Below are 14,219 nucleotides of genomic sequence, written 5' to 3'. Positions count from 1 at the left end.
ACAGGAAAACACTTTTGTCATCTTTAATTAAAGGCTTTGTTTCCTCGGTAAAGAAAGGCAGCTTTGCATAAAATAATTTTAACTAAAGTGGACCTGTGCCTCAATAACGGAAATTAACTTAATGTAGTATTCTGTAGCGTTGACTTAACACCTCTTTACCAAACGAGAAACTTACTTTAATCTTCAAAGGGATTTTTCCCTCGATCACGAGTGACAGCGCGCGTGGAAGGAGCGGTTGCCTCATGGTTACAACAACAACAACAACAACAACAACAACCTTTATTCGCCTTGTACAGATATACACCAATGTTACTAAATAGAGAAAAAAAAATAACATTTTTTGTACTTGATAAAGCCTGGAGCTGAAAGAATCCTAAGATTTTCTAGCCAGTTCTCCAGATTTTAACGTTTTAAGTAATTGAGATATTATTATTAAAGAAGCTGTTTTAAGGGTAAAACCCGTTTTTCAGGCTGTCAATCTTCCGTTCTAAGGGCTCTATTTCTTCTTTTAAAAGATTCTTAATTTCTTCTCGCATAATATTCATCTTTGCGCCGTTTTGAGCGGGAGGCCGTTTAAACCCGACCGACCGCCATCACGGCATATGCAAATCCTCCGTCCTTCATTAAAGGGTTAGTGTGCTCGTTTCCGGATGGAGTGGTCCAGATTCGAGCTCTGCCGGGGACACTGATTGCGTTGTGTTCAAGCTTGGGCAAGATACTCCACTCGTCTAGTGCCTCTCTCCTTCCAGTGCGTATAAATGGGTACTGGCAAACGTAATGCTGGGCCCGGGGATAATCCTGTGATGAACTAGCATCCCATCCATGGAAGAGTAGAAATACTCCAAGCAGCTTCATGCTTCAGAAACAGGGATAAGTTGACTTTACCACGAGTGACTGCACTACCCTGTAGAGTTTCAGCTTAAGTGGCTTTTATCTTAATTAGAGGAACGGAATTTTTGTTAAGATTATACTACTTTGAATAAACACAGTGCTAACGAGAGAGCACTTCCGCAATTAGATCTTCAAAGGGATTTTTTTACTGGGTCAGTTTATTTCCCACTTTACATCAACTAGACCCCTTCCCCTTTTGTTTCTAAAGATTTGTGTTGAAGCAAACGAGATTTCAAGATTTTCAGATCTTGCTAAGTTTTTTTTTTACGCCAAGTGTTGTTTTGTCATGTGTGTTGACACAGAATGTCATTTATCGTAACTGAAGTTCAAATGGCCAAACAATAAAACTGTTTACAGTATTCAACTTGCGTCGTCCTTCATTAAAAGTTAGTGGGCAAATGTACTGAATAAGTGTTTCCTCAATCAATACTTGTCTTGTTTTGTTGATAAGATACAAGTGCTAGCAGCGTACACAATAATCGTATTCGAAACTCGTGCCGTTTAACTTGTTCATTCGTAAGAATCACTCGCACATCACATTGAAAGATCAGTCTCTCTCGATCGAAAAAAACCACTGAAGGCAGGATATTATTAAAGAAACGCACGTGATCAAACGGTTTAAACAAGAACATGTACAAGCAAAACGCAGTGTTGAATGTCAGCGTATTTACATGGGAAAGAGTCTTAATGTTTTTTTTTTGTTCCTGAGCGCGAGCTAAAAATTGCATTCCGCGACACATTGACGCGAGAGGCGTGGTATGGTTTGTTCCTTGGTTTGTTCCTTGTATGGTTTGGTTTTGTTCCTTGGCAATTTTCAGTACCTCCTGCCCCCTACACAGAGTTGACGCTTTAGTTTCTTTGTTAATAAACCCGAAAATTTCGATTTCAGAACATGCTAACGTTTAGCGCATTGCTTTAAATGCAAAGTTATGACCATTAAACTGGTCTGTTGCATGGGTGTAGGCAATTGTGAGTCACTCATGCCCTCTAAACAGAGTTGAAGCTTTAGTTTCTTTGTTAATAAACCTGAAAATTTCGATTTCAGAACATGCTAACGTTTAGCGCATTGCTTTAAATGCAAAGTTATGACCATTAAACTGGTCTGTTGCATTGGTGTAGGCAATTTTCAGTAACTCAAGCCCTCTACACAGAGTTGAAGGTTTAGTTTCTTTGTTAATAAACCCGAAAATTTCAATTTCAGAACATGCTAACGTTTAGCGCATTGCTTTAAATGCAAAGTTATGACCATTAAACTGGTCTGTTGCATGGGTGGAGGCAATTTTCAGTAACTCCTGCCCTCTACACAGAGTTGAAGCTTTAGTTTCTTCGTTAATAAACCCGAAAATTTCGATTTTAAAACATGTTACAGGCGAGCGCATTGCTTTAAATGCAAAGTTGAGACCATTAAACTGGTCTGTTGCATGGGTGGAGGCAATTTTCAGTAACTCCTGCCCTCTACATAGAGTTGAAGCTTTAGTTTCTTTGTTAATAAACCCGAAAATTTCGATTTCAGAACATGCTAACGTTTAGCGCATTGCTTTAAATGCAAAGTTATGACCATTAAACTGGTCTGTTGCATTGGTGTAGGCAATTTTCAGTAACTCCTGCCCTCTACACAGAGTTGAAGCTTTAGTTTCTTTGTTAATAAACCAGAAAATTTCGATTTCAGAACATGCTAACGTTTAGCGCATTGCTTTAAATGCAAAGTTATGACCATTAAACTGGTCTGTTGCATTGGTGTAGGCAATTTACAGTAACTCAAGCCCTCTACACAGAGTTGAAGGTTCAGTTTCTTTGTTAATAAACCCGAAAATTTCGATTTCAGAACATGCTAACGTTTAGCGCATTGCTTTAAATGCAAAGCTATGACCATTAAACTGGTCTGTTGTATGGGTGGAGGCAATTTTCAGTAACTCCTGCCCTCTACACTGATTTGAAGTTTTAGTTTCTTTGTTAATAAACCAGACAATTTCGATTTTACAATGTGTTTACGTTTAGTGCATTGGTTGAAATGAAAAGTTTTGACCGTTAAACTGGTCTGTTGCATTGGTGTAGGCAATTTTCAGTAACTCAAGCCCTCTACACAGAGTTGAAGGTTCAGTTTCTTTGTTAATAAACCCGAAAATTTCGATTTCAGAACATGCTAACGTTTAGCGCATTGCTTTAAATGCAAAGTTATGACCATTAAACTGGTCTGTTGCATTGGTGTAGGCAATTTTCAGTAACTCAAGCCCTCTACACAGAGTTGAAGCTTTAGTTTCTTTGTTAATAAACCTGAAAATTTCGATTTCAGAACATGCTAACGTTTAGCGCATTGCTTAAAATGCAAAGTTATGACCATTAAACTGGTCTGTTGCATTGGTGTAGGCAATTTTCAGTAACTCAAGCCCTCTACACAGAGTTGAAGGTTTAGTTTCTTTGTTAATAAACCCGAAAATTTCAATTTCAGAACATGCTAACGTTTAGCGCATTGCTTTAAATGCAAAGTTATGACCATTAAACTGGTCTGTTGCATGGGTGGAGGCAATTTTCAGTAACTCCTGCCCTCTACACAGAGTTGAAGCTTTAGTTTCTTCGTTAATAAACCCGAAAATTTCGATTTTAAAACATGTTACAGGCGAGCGCATTGCTTTAAATGCAAAGTTGAGACCATTAAACTGGTCTGTTGCATGGGTGGAGGCAATTTTCAGTAACTCCTGCCCTCTACATAGAGTTGAAGCTTTAGTTTCTTTGTTAATAAACCCGAAAATTTCGATTTCAGAACATGCTAACGTTTAGCGCATTGCTTTAAATGCAAAGTTATGACCATTAAACTGGTCTGTTGCATTGGTGTAGGCAATTTTCAGTAACTCCTGCCCTCTACACAGAGTTGAAGCTTTAGTTTCTTTGTTAATAAACCAGAAAATTTCGATTTCAGAACATGCTAACGTTTAGCGCATTGCTTTAAATGCAAAGTTATGACCATTAAACTGGTCTGTTGCATTGGTGTAGGCAATTTACAGTAACTCAAGCCCTCTACACAGAGTTGAAGGTTCAGTTTCTTTGTTAATAAACCCGAAAATTTCGATTTCAGAACATGCTAACGTTTAGCGCATTGCTTTAAATGCAAAGCTATGACCATTAAACTGGTCTGTTGTATGGGTGGAGGCAATTTTCAGTAACTCCTGCCCTCTACACAGAGTTGAAGCTTTAGTTTCTTTGTTAATAAACCAGAAAATTTCGATTTTAGAACATGCTAACGTTTAGCGCATTGCTTTAAATGCAAAGTTATGACCATTAAACTGGTCTGTTGCATTGGTGTAGGCAATTTTCAGTAACTCAAGCCCTCTACACAGAGTTGAAGGTTCAGTTTCTTTGTTAATAAACCCGAAAATTTCGATTTCAGAACATGCTAACGTTTAGCGCATTGCTTTAAATGCAAAGTTATGACCATTAAACTGGTCTGTTGCATTGGTGTAGGCAATTTTCAGTAACTCCTGCCCTCTACACAGAGTTGAAGCTTTAGTTTCTTTGTTCATAAACCCGAAAATTTCGATTTCAGAACATGCTAACGTTTAGCGCATTGCTTTAAATGCAAAGTTATGACCATTAAACTGGTCTGTTGCATTGGTGTAGGCAATTTTCAGTAACTCAAGCCCTCTACACAGAGTTGAAGGTTTAGTTTCTTTGTTAATAAACCCGAAAATTTCAATTTCAGAACATGCTAACGTTTAGCGCATTGCTTTAAATGCAAAGTTATGACCATTAAACTGGTCTGTTGCATGGGTGGAGGCAATTTTCCGCCTTTGGAAAACGAAAATTTCCAGTGTCTATTTCATATTTGTGCTTGTGAGTATCTTCAACATTTAGAGTTGGACAAATCCTTTTTCATTTCAATTGGAATTGCTTACATTCGTTTTGAAGTCTTTTCATTTTGAAGTCTTTTACGTGGCTTTTGTCCACTGCGTTCGTTATGCCTAAGACAACATTATTATGTTAATTTTGAATAAATTACTTAGCTGGAACTTGGCTCAAAATCTTTGACCCGTGTATAAGTCGAAGGCGATTTTTGGAGCTTCTTTTGAGGCCATAAAAGGTCGACTTATACATGGGTAAATATGGTACTTCTGTCATATTGTCTTCAAATGTATCTTGCAAAGTTGCTGAAATTCTCTCTCGCCTTGTTGCTCATTTCACAAACTTCAAGAAAAGATCTTACAGCAATATTATAGGTAAAAAAGTGTGTCAAGTTTTAATTAATTTATTCTCATTATTTGCAAGCCGCACCTCTAATTCTTCTACTAGTTTTGATCAGGAAGAATGCAGCTCACTGCTGTATGGTGGGTCATCAATTTCAGCCAAAAACTTCAAGGTTTGAAGCAAAACACAACCTGTATTCCCGAGTAGTGCATAGTGTACTGAAGCTTATTAAGTCATGCCTTCCATAAGAAAACAAGTGCCCTTCATCAGGATACCTTATTTGAAAAATAATTCTAGCATGTAGGATTTCATTTCAAAAAGCATGTCAGCTGTTTCAGTTGTCAGTACCCTGAGGAGGATGAAATTTGCCTGTCAGTGAATGACCAGTGCAAAAGGCCTGCAATGAAAGCTAAGCCTTTTTGGCTCCCTCTCTCCCCAGTCTTCCCATGCAGTCATTTTCTTCCCGAATTCTTTCCCTGTCCCCACCCCTTAAGCGCCTGCTACGCAGGCTAAAAGGAAATTAACTTCAACTCTTGTTTAATTTACTTAAAAATTAATTAAAAGCCCCCCAGTCCAGCCCAAATGAATGCTGATCATTATAAGTATACTAAGATCTTGTAAGGTCTTTCTTAAGATTAGTTTGCAACATTTTTCACAAAAATCTCACAAGACCAGGAGCCCATTACCCGGAGCTTCCATCTGTATTGTACCCTTGAGTCAACCCTGTCCCGTATCTTTCTATTTTTAGAACTACTACATTTTGACGTATGTGACTTATGTGACGTATGTGACTGAGAACATAAGTGAAGTGGTTCACATACGTTACATACGTATGTGACGTAATAAATGGCTGACCATAGGTCTGTTATGATCAGCTATTGTGAAAACACCCAGTAAAGCCCCCCTGGGAGGTGCTTCTAAAAATAGAAAGATACGGGACAGGGTTGACTCAGAGGGTTAATATGGAAGATGGAGGCTCCGGGTAATGGGCTCCTGACAAGATGTTACATGAGATCTTCTAGGATGTGTACTAAGGTCTTATAAGATCTTCACCAAGATCTTAAGTAAGATCTTTACTTAGATCTTTTAAGATCTTTTTTAAGATCTTATTTAAGATTCTTACTATATCTTGTAAGATCTTTGCTAAGATCTTGTAAGGTTTTTACTAAGATCTTCTGTAAGATGTTTTCAAGATCTTGTAAGATTTTTACTAAGATCTTGTAAGATTCTTACTACATCTTGTAGGATCTTTTCTAAGATCTTGTAAGATTTTTACTAAGATTTTATGTAAGATGTTTGCTAGCTCTTGTAAGATTTTTACTAAGATCTTGTAAGATTTTTATTAAGATCTTGTAACATCTTTTTCAGTAAGATCATGTAAGGTAGTCCTAAGATCTTGTTAAGATCTGGTAAGATTCTTTTAAGATCTTACAAGATCGAAAACAAGATCTTATTAAGATTTTCATCTTAAGATTCTTACAAGATCTTGTAAGATCTTACAAGATCTTAATAAGATTTCCACCTGGGGGGCATTTTTTAAAATCACCTATGCAAGTCTTGCAATATATGTGTCCACAGGGTATAGCAGCCATTGGCGTGTGTTTGGGCCCTGTCATGCTTTTCACAAAGGGGACACAAGTGACTGGCAATACCTGATTCATCGTCGTCACTAACACTCCGCTGACCTTGTTTATGCTCAATAGAGGGTTGTAATGCCGCCTTGAGCCTCTCAGCAACATTGTCTGCTAGTGCATTCAGCATATCAGAAGATAACTCGGGAGTCTTCAATTTCGAACTATCATTAGGAAGCATTACAGCACCTGTATGTTATTTCCAGTACTATATGTACATGTATCTGCAAGGTCAATCAAGAGAGAATCCTCATCAGTTTCACCACGCCTAGTATCATCACCATGGTGATAACTGTCATGATTATCATCACCATGGAGACTTAAGCTTGATTTCACTGATGTCCTTGATGGAGGCCTTAATTTATTATGAAGTGTTTGTTTACTTGATGAAAGAAGCTTTTTTGAGACACTTGCAGAGCTTGGATTTTCATAATTTGATGGCACATACTCCTGGTTAGTTTTCACTTGAGTATCATTGCTTGCTTTCATCCGAGAGGAGCTGGGATTCCTTTTGTGTGAGCCGGTGGCAGAAGGTGGTCTTTTGACTAGCGGGTTATCAGACTTTGATATCCACGATATCACATTAGAGTGGTACGGTCTCTCTGTGGTTCAGGATACAACGGTTTTCTCCTGGGATTGCTGTGAGGATTTCTGTTTGCAGCGTTTTCCGAAGAAGAACCAGACATTGCTGAACGTGTTCGAAACTTCGGTACATCAGGAAGAGTAGAGTTATCTTTGTTCACAGATTTAAGTTTTTTTGTAGCAGTCTTCGATGCTTCTCGCTCCTTCATCCACTGGCTTTGTTTTTCACGAAGTACCTTAACTTTTGAAGCTGTTTCTTCTTTATTTTCGCCTGTTCTGCTAAGTGACTTTGTCTTAAGTTTCTTCACTTGTAACGACATATTATCTTTATCTCTTACTGTGGTGACCAATAATTCCGCCATCTTGTTTTCAAGGATACATTGAGAGGCTACCAAGTACAATTAGAAAGCCCAAAACCTCACTTTCTGGGGAGGAGTAACTAGTTCAGAGACAAAAACCTATAACGTCTTCAATAATACACAAAAATGGGCAGAAATTGGGTTTTATCAAGCCATTTAGACAGGAGAAGTAAGTTAGTTCTTTATTAAAAAGTATTTCCTAAAAGCACTCTTATATCTCATTTAATCATTTGGAATATTGTTCTGTCACCACCCCCTCCTCAGGGTCATTAACACGTCCTCATTTGCATAGTTACCTCGAATTTTCACTCCACTTGCAGTGGTAGCAACATATTTTAGGGGCAGAGCTGTTTTAGGGGAGCAAAAGATCTTTGAGCGTCGATTCAGGTGACATCTTAAAAATTTAAGTCTATTTGTCGATTTGAACGACGTTAGGATGTCTATGTCTATGGTTGCCGAATTGTTGCATTATTCAATAGCATCATTTTACATTCAATAATTCACATTTGCATTCAGTAAAAATCTATTTGTATTCAATAATTCACATTTGCATTCAGTAAAAATCTATTTGTATTCAATAATTCACATTTGCATTCAGTAAAAATCTATTTGTATTCAATAATTCTCATTTGTATTCAGTAAAAATCTATTTGTATTCAATAAATTCTTAATATTTGATTTCACTAAAAATCATTTATATTCAATTCAAGGTGGAATTTTTCGTTTAATAATTTCTGCTGTCCTTTCGGCCAGAGGATACATTTCGCGCCTTTTCAGGGGCACATGAACTGCGGTAATCAAGATGGCCGGTCAAGCGGAGCAGTTTTATAATGCAAAGGATGTAGAGGAGGCTGTGCAAAGAGGGATTCAGAGGGGCATAGGTTCATTTAGAAACGAAGGTAAGTCTTTCTGTACTTTTTTCTTTATTTTAGAGTGTTTGGCTCACGAATCGAGAGGAGAGTTCATTCGTAAATCTTGACAGCTAATGTGATCAAATTTATGTATACAAAGAGCTACAGAATGCCCTATTCAGCTATTGTACATGTCTTGCTTTAACGACAGATTTGAGAGTTCCTGGTGTAACATCACTTTCTTCCTCTGGAGGGTTAAATGTAAGCGGTGTAATAAGTCGTGCCAGGGACCTTCTGCGATCAAATATTGGAAGTGTCAGTAGTTCCTTGCAAGCATCTGTAGCTCAACAGCCAAAGCGTAGAAGGATTGGCCATCAATACACCCACAAGTCAGTGAAACAGCCAGAGCAGAAAACCCTTGAGATTTCAGTGGTTGACTTCATAGCTCGTGAAGAATTCGTTGATGAAAACGGAATTATTCCTCAAGTGCTACCTAACTATAATTTAGGAAAGGATGATATTCTCTTCTCTGGTACTGTTGATCTTCTGTCAAATGATAAAGAGGATACAATACGAACAAAGATCACAAAAGTTTTGGCCTCACGAATTCCTGGTATATTGCCAGAGGATTTCTCCTTTGTAAAGGTATCAATTCACAGGAAACTTTTCGAGATTCCCATTTGGGAATTAAATGGAAAACTTTCCCACTCATGGGAAAAAATTGGGACAAGAAATTACTTTTGGGGGGAAATTTTGGGTTTTTATTGGGAAAGAACGTCTACTTTTCTTTTACATCCCAATATTGGGAATATGCTGTGAACGTTTTCCCAAGTTATACCCAAAGCTGGGAACAATATGGGAAAAGTTCCCAATTTATTCCTAATATTGTGAATTATGGGGGAACATTTCCCCAAGTTATTCCCAGAATTGTGATTAATATGGGAACATTTATCCAAGTTATTCCCAGAACTGTGAATAATATGGACAAATTTCCCAAGTTATTCCCAGCATTGGGAATGATATAGAAACCGTTACCCAAGTTATTCCCAGAATTGTGATTAGTATGGGAACATTTATCCAAGTTATTCCCAGAAATGTGAATAATATGGACACATTTCACAAGTTATTCCCAGCATTGTGAATGATACAGAAACCTTCACCCAAGTTATTCCCAGAATTGTGATTAGTATGGGAACATTTATCCAAGTTATTCCCAGAATTGTGAATAATATGGACACATTTCCCAAGTTATTCCCAACATTGTGAATGATATAGAAACCTTCACCCAAGTTATTCCCAGAATTGTGATTAGTATGGGAACATTTATCCAAGTTATTCCCAGAATTGTGAATAATATGGACACATTTCCTAAGTTATTCCCAACATTGTGAATGATATAGAAACCTTCACACAAATTATTCCCAGAATTGTGATTAGTATGGGAACATTTATCCAAGTTATTCCCAGAATTGTGAATAATATGGACACGTTTCCCAAGTTATTCCCAGTATTGTGAATGATATAGGAACCACTTTACCCAAGTTATTCCCAGAATTGTGAATAATGTGGACACATTCCCCCAAGTTATTCCCAAAATTGTAAATAATAAGGGATTATTTCCCCAATTTAATTCCCAATAGTGTAACACAGATAAATGAAAATAAAAGCCTTTATTATGATGATTCTATAGATTATAGAAATATCCTCCACGTTTCACCGGCCTTGTTCCAAAAGGAACATGAAGCATCAATGTTAAGAATTACACATTCCATGTCAGCATTTTATCTACTCAATCAATACTGTACCACTATCTTTCCCACTTTGTTTGAGGGTTAATTGGAGGACTTCACTCGGAATCTTGTTCATTTTTCTTCAATGTTTCCAGCGCCATCTTGTATAACGAGTGAGAGACAAGACTGGAACTAGTGAGCCGTTTTCATTTTGGCCAGCAGTCTCCACGGCAAGCTCTTAACGATTTTGGCGGTAATCGGCGGCTTTATTAACGTTTGTATCAACGCTTACAAATTTGTGATGATTTTTTGTTTGTTTTACTCTTTAAATGCTGATCCACGGCAGGGAAATGCTTACAAGAACGGCCAATAAAAGGTTTGAATGGCAGTCATTATATCCTGTTCATTGACAATAGTTTTCCCATCCGACCTTGTACGTATGTATATATGGTTCGGAATAAAAAGCAATAAAAAAGAAATCCTAATTGTATATTTTGACATACTAGCCGACTACAAACTTACTGAAATAAAGTTAGAGCAATCAAGATAAAACAATCAGAAATAATTACAGATAAATCATGCTAAACAAATGATATAGACGAATTACTTTGGTCAAGCTCCTATGATAGCTTCTGTAGTAGCGAAATATCGCTCTTGTAGCAGCCTATAACACTCTACTCTGTTCCCAGGTCGCAATAACAACTTAACTCTTCACTGTTCAACTAGAAACGCCTCCTTTTTCCTGCAATATGTAATGCGAGTAATCTAACAAGCTTATGTAACGCTAATATTTATGTAATAATTTCGGCTGCCAGAAAACGTGATAAAAGTAAACATAAACGTAACTAACAAAGCAAATGGACAAAAGATAATATAATGGAAAGTTAATAAAAACGATTGTTTCAAAACTAACAGGGATAGCATCGTATTTACATGGCAGATATAACGCGGACTGTGCTACGTATGGGTAAGGGTAAAGTACATTGGAGACTTAACTAAAAGAGAGAACTGTACTAAAGCAGCGTCAAAAGTGTAAAAACTTCACAGTTTATGTGCATGTGACTAAGCCACTACCGAAGCAAGGAGAGGAGGACCCAAAATAGGCAAAAGGTATGACACAACACTTCTAACGCGATCCCAGATGTAGCGAAGCCTCGGCTTACGTACGCAATGGCCAGAAATGTCGCCCTCGTCATTCTGGGAGAAGTAAAACTCCCAGTCTCCTTTCCCAGCTGTTATGGCAAACTCTCTTCCTGGCTGCGAGAAAAGGAAAGAGGCGTTACGCATATCTGCGCCGGCATCCAAGGCAAAGGGAACGAAAGTGATGGCAGCATTCAGAAACTTCAGTGTTACTTCCTCCGCTTCGCTCAGGTAACGATGCTGACCTTCATTTCCGCGTGTTTTCAAATGAACTTGACCAAGTTCTGGGACAGTAATTTCTGGCACACGAAATTTACGCTGGAATTGCTGTGTAAGCAAAGAACAAATGATTTATTATATTATACAGAAGAATTTCAAGCGAATTGTCTACACACGTTTAATGTAGTTAGTAAAAACAGAACTTGATGTAAAATTATACCATTTGGTGTCAATCATGTGGTTAGTGAACAAGTCAGTGCTAATGCAGTGTTTCTAGGGATTTTTCCCTCCGTCAACAGTGTGGAAAGGTTCCCCACTGCCAAACCGTGTTTATAGTTATAGAAAGAGTTTCCTTTTTTTTTCACTTGTCTTTACCAATGCCCAACCCGGTGATAGCAGCTACTTAAGCTTATGCTCGTTTATTTTCATTTTTGATTGAAACCAAACTACTACTCATTAGGGAGCATAATTTAAGGTCCGGTAATACGGGCAACATTTTTCTTCAACTTGTCTTGCAACATTGTTGCAGTGCAAGTTGAAACTCTCTGTTGCGCGTATTACCACCTGCGTGGCCAACTCGTCTCGCAACAAAATACCATGTTGCAAGTTGAAGCGACGTGTTGCGAAAAGTAGACTCGAGTTCTACTTTCTGCAACAAATTTTATTTTTGTTGCTCGTATTACCACTGAAGCTTCAACTTGTCTGGCAACAAATTTGACTTCAACGCTTGTGATTTGCTGTCAGCGAAGCGCGGCTACGCGGCAAATTAAAAAAAAACATGGCGGACGCAGCGGACGGAGAAGACGAGTTTTCTTTTCTTTTAGATAAGCGGGGATACTTTTCCCAACAAAAAGCAAAATTGCTCCTTGGTCATGCGGAAAAACTCTTTATACGCCACGACATCCCCTACTTCAAGCTCTTTTATCAACTGATGAAATACGCCCCTCTCCTCTCTCTGGGAAATCCATCGCCCCATATACACTTTCCGATTTCGTTTTCGAGGCCTTTCCTCGTCTTCGCCGTGCAAAAGGCCCAAACAGAGAGCGGCTAGCGCTCTCTTCCGACAGAGAAAGAGTTGAACAGCTGCCATCTTTGTTTACACACGACTGACCAGTCATACGTGCAGGATTCCGCCAATTTGCAACAATATGTTTTGTTGCGGAACAAGTTGGTCACGCAGGTGGTAATACGCGCAACAGAGAGTTTCAACTTGTACTGCAATAATGTTGCAAGACAAGTTGAAGAAAACTGTTGCCCGTATTACCGGACCTTAAGCAAACCACGGCGGCAGTGGCAACGAAAACGCCGTCAAACAAAAGATTTAATGAGCAAAACAGTAGCTGTGTACCCTGTGTACAGTAGCTGTGTAAATAATTTTAGTACATTTCCTTGCCGTCCTCCGCAAAACAACATCGTGAAATGACCAAGCTTAAGTTTTGGGTATTTTGAAGAACGTGAGCCACCACGGCTAATTTTTCGTATTTTCTTCTAGAATCATTCGCTGGCGTTACATCTTTAGTTTGAATAGAGTTTTAGACCGCTTGGGTTGCAGAAAAGTTCGAGATAATTGCGAAATAATTAAATTCAAAGACAAAATTCAAGTCCATTTTTTTTCCAGCCGTCGTCCTTGGCGTTGCTCTCGTCGTTGTTTAAGCTCCCTATTGCTCGCCCCCCAGTTAGCAGATGCTTTCTATACGCATCCGTTCGCATTTTACGATAAATTTGAATTCCAGCAGTCTGAACAGAACACAAGCAATCGCTGAAAGTCGAGCAGTCACGCCCATGCACCTTTGAAATTCTCCCTGAGCTTTCGAATACACTCCGTATTTTATCCTGTTTCTTCACCGTTGCTGCAGAGACATTGGATCCTCCTATAGCGGCGTTGTTCAATTTCTAGTAAACAACTTATATCGACGAAAACAATAACAGCAACAATAAAATTATATAACTCACTTCATAGTTGAACGATCGATGAGGAAGACGCATAGCATCATTTATGAAAACATTGCACCACCCTTCGTTCATTGAGCAGAGTATGGACGTAATTCATCATTCCTCTTACCTCAGTTAGTCTTTTGCGCCCAATATAGACCGACTTATCAGGCCTTCTGTCTCCACCTTGACCGCAATGAGTGTATGAACCTATTCCTGCTCCCTCGTAGCGCGAATATCTCGACGTGGCCATTCCGTACTTCTCTGAAGTTGATGATCTGTTACCCATGGCTTGATATCAATGTACCTAAAGATCAAAGCGCGGTCAACACCGTTTAAGATTTCTCTAGAGGTCTACACGTCTCCTCCGTTGCAAATAAATACAAAATGTGAGGTCGTCAAAAACACTACCTGCTTTTCTCCGAAATTTGAACCTTCAAATGCCATGCGCAGATATTATTAAAATAGGTCATTATCGATGTATTTAAATTCTAACTTGCCTCTGAGGCTTATGACGATAAAACAAAAGAAATGAACAATTAACCGCTCATCCTTGATTCCGTAAAATTCAAAGGGATTTTTCCCTCGATCACGGAGGGCAGAAGTGTCCAATAGAATTTTAGCTGAAATGACCCTTGTTGAGTAAGCAATCAAAGAAATTTACGTTTCGGTGAGCTTTCACAATATTGAATAAACATTATCTAG

The 14,219-nt window shown here is 38.4% G+C and overlaps 1 protein-coding gene and 1 pseudogene across 1 annotated transcript; both read right to left on the bottom strand.

The window, feature by feature from the left end:
• Positions 1-6,566: 6,566 nt before the first annotated feature.
• LOC138023125 (uncharacterized) lies at positions 6,567-8,084 on the bottom strand (annotated as a pseudogene).
• Positions 8,085-10,144: 2,060 nt separating this feature from the next.
• Positions 10,145-13,936, bottom strand: LOC138023818 (uncharacterized). The gene is made up of 2 exons (XM_068870903.1): positions 13,645-13,936; positions 10,145-11,690 (listed from the first exon to the last, which is right to left on the bottom strand). Exons 1-2 carry the CDS (start codon positions 13,801-13,803, stop codon positions 11,286-11,288), a joined length of 564 nt encoding a protein of 187 aa, XP_068727004.1. The 5' UTR covers positions 13,804-13,936; the 3' UTR covers positions 10,145-11,285.
• Positions 13,937-14,219: the final 283 nt, after the last annotated feature.

This window comes from Montipora capricornis, chromosome 11 (assembly GCF_036669925.1).
Source record: "Montipora capricornis isolate CH-2021 chromosome 11, ASM3666992v2, whole genome shotgun sequence".
Taxonomy (NCBI): Eukaryota; Metazoa; Cnidaria; class Anthozoa; order Scleractinia; family Acroporidae; genus Montipora; species Montipora capricornis.
Note: the sequence above shows the minus strand (reverse complement) of the source record. Positions and strands in the feature narration are given on the sequence as shown.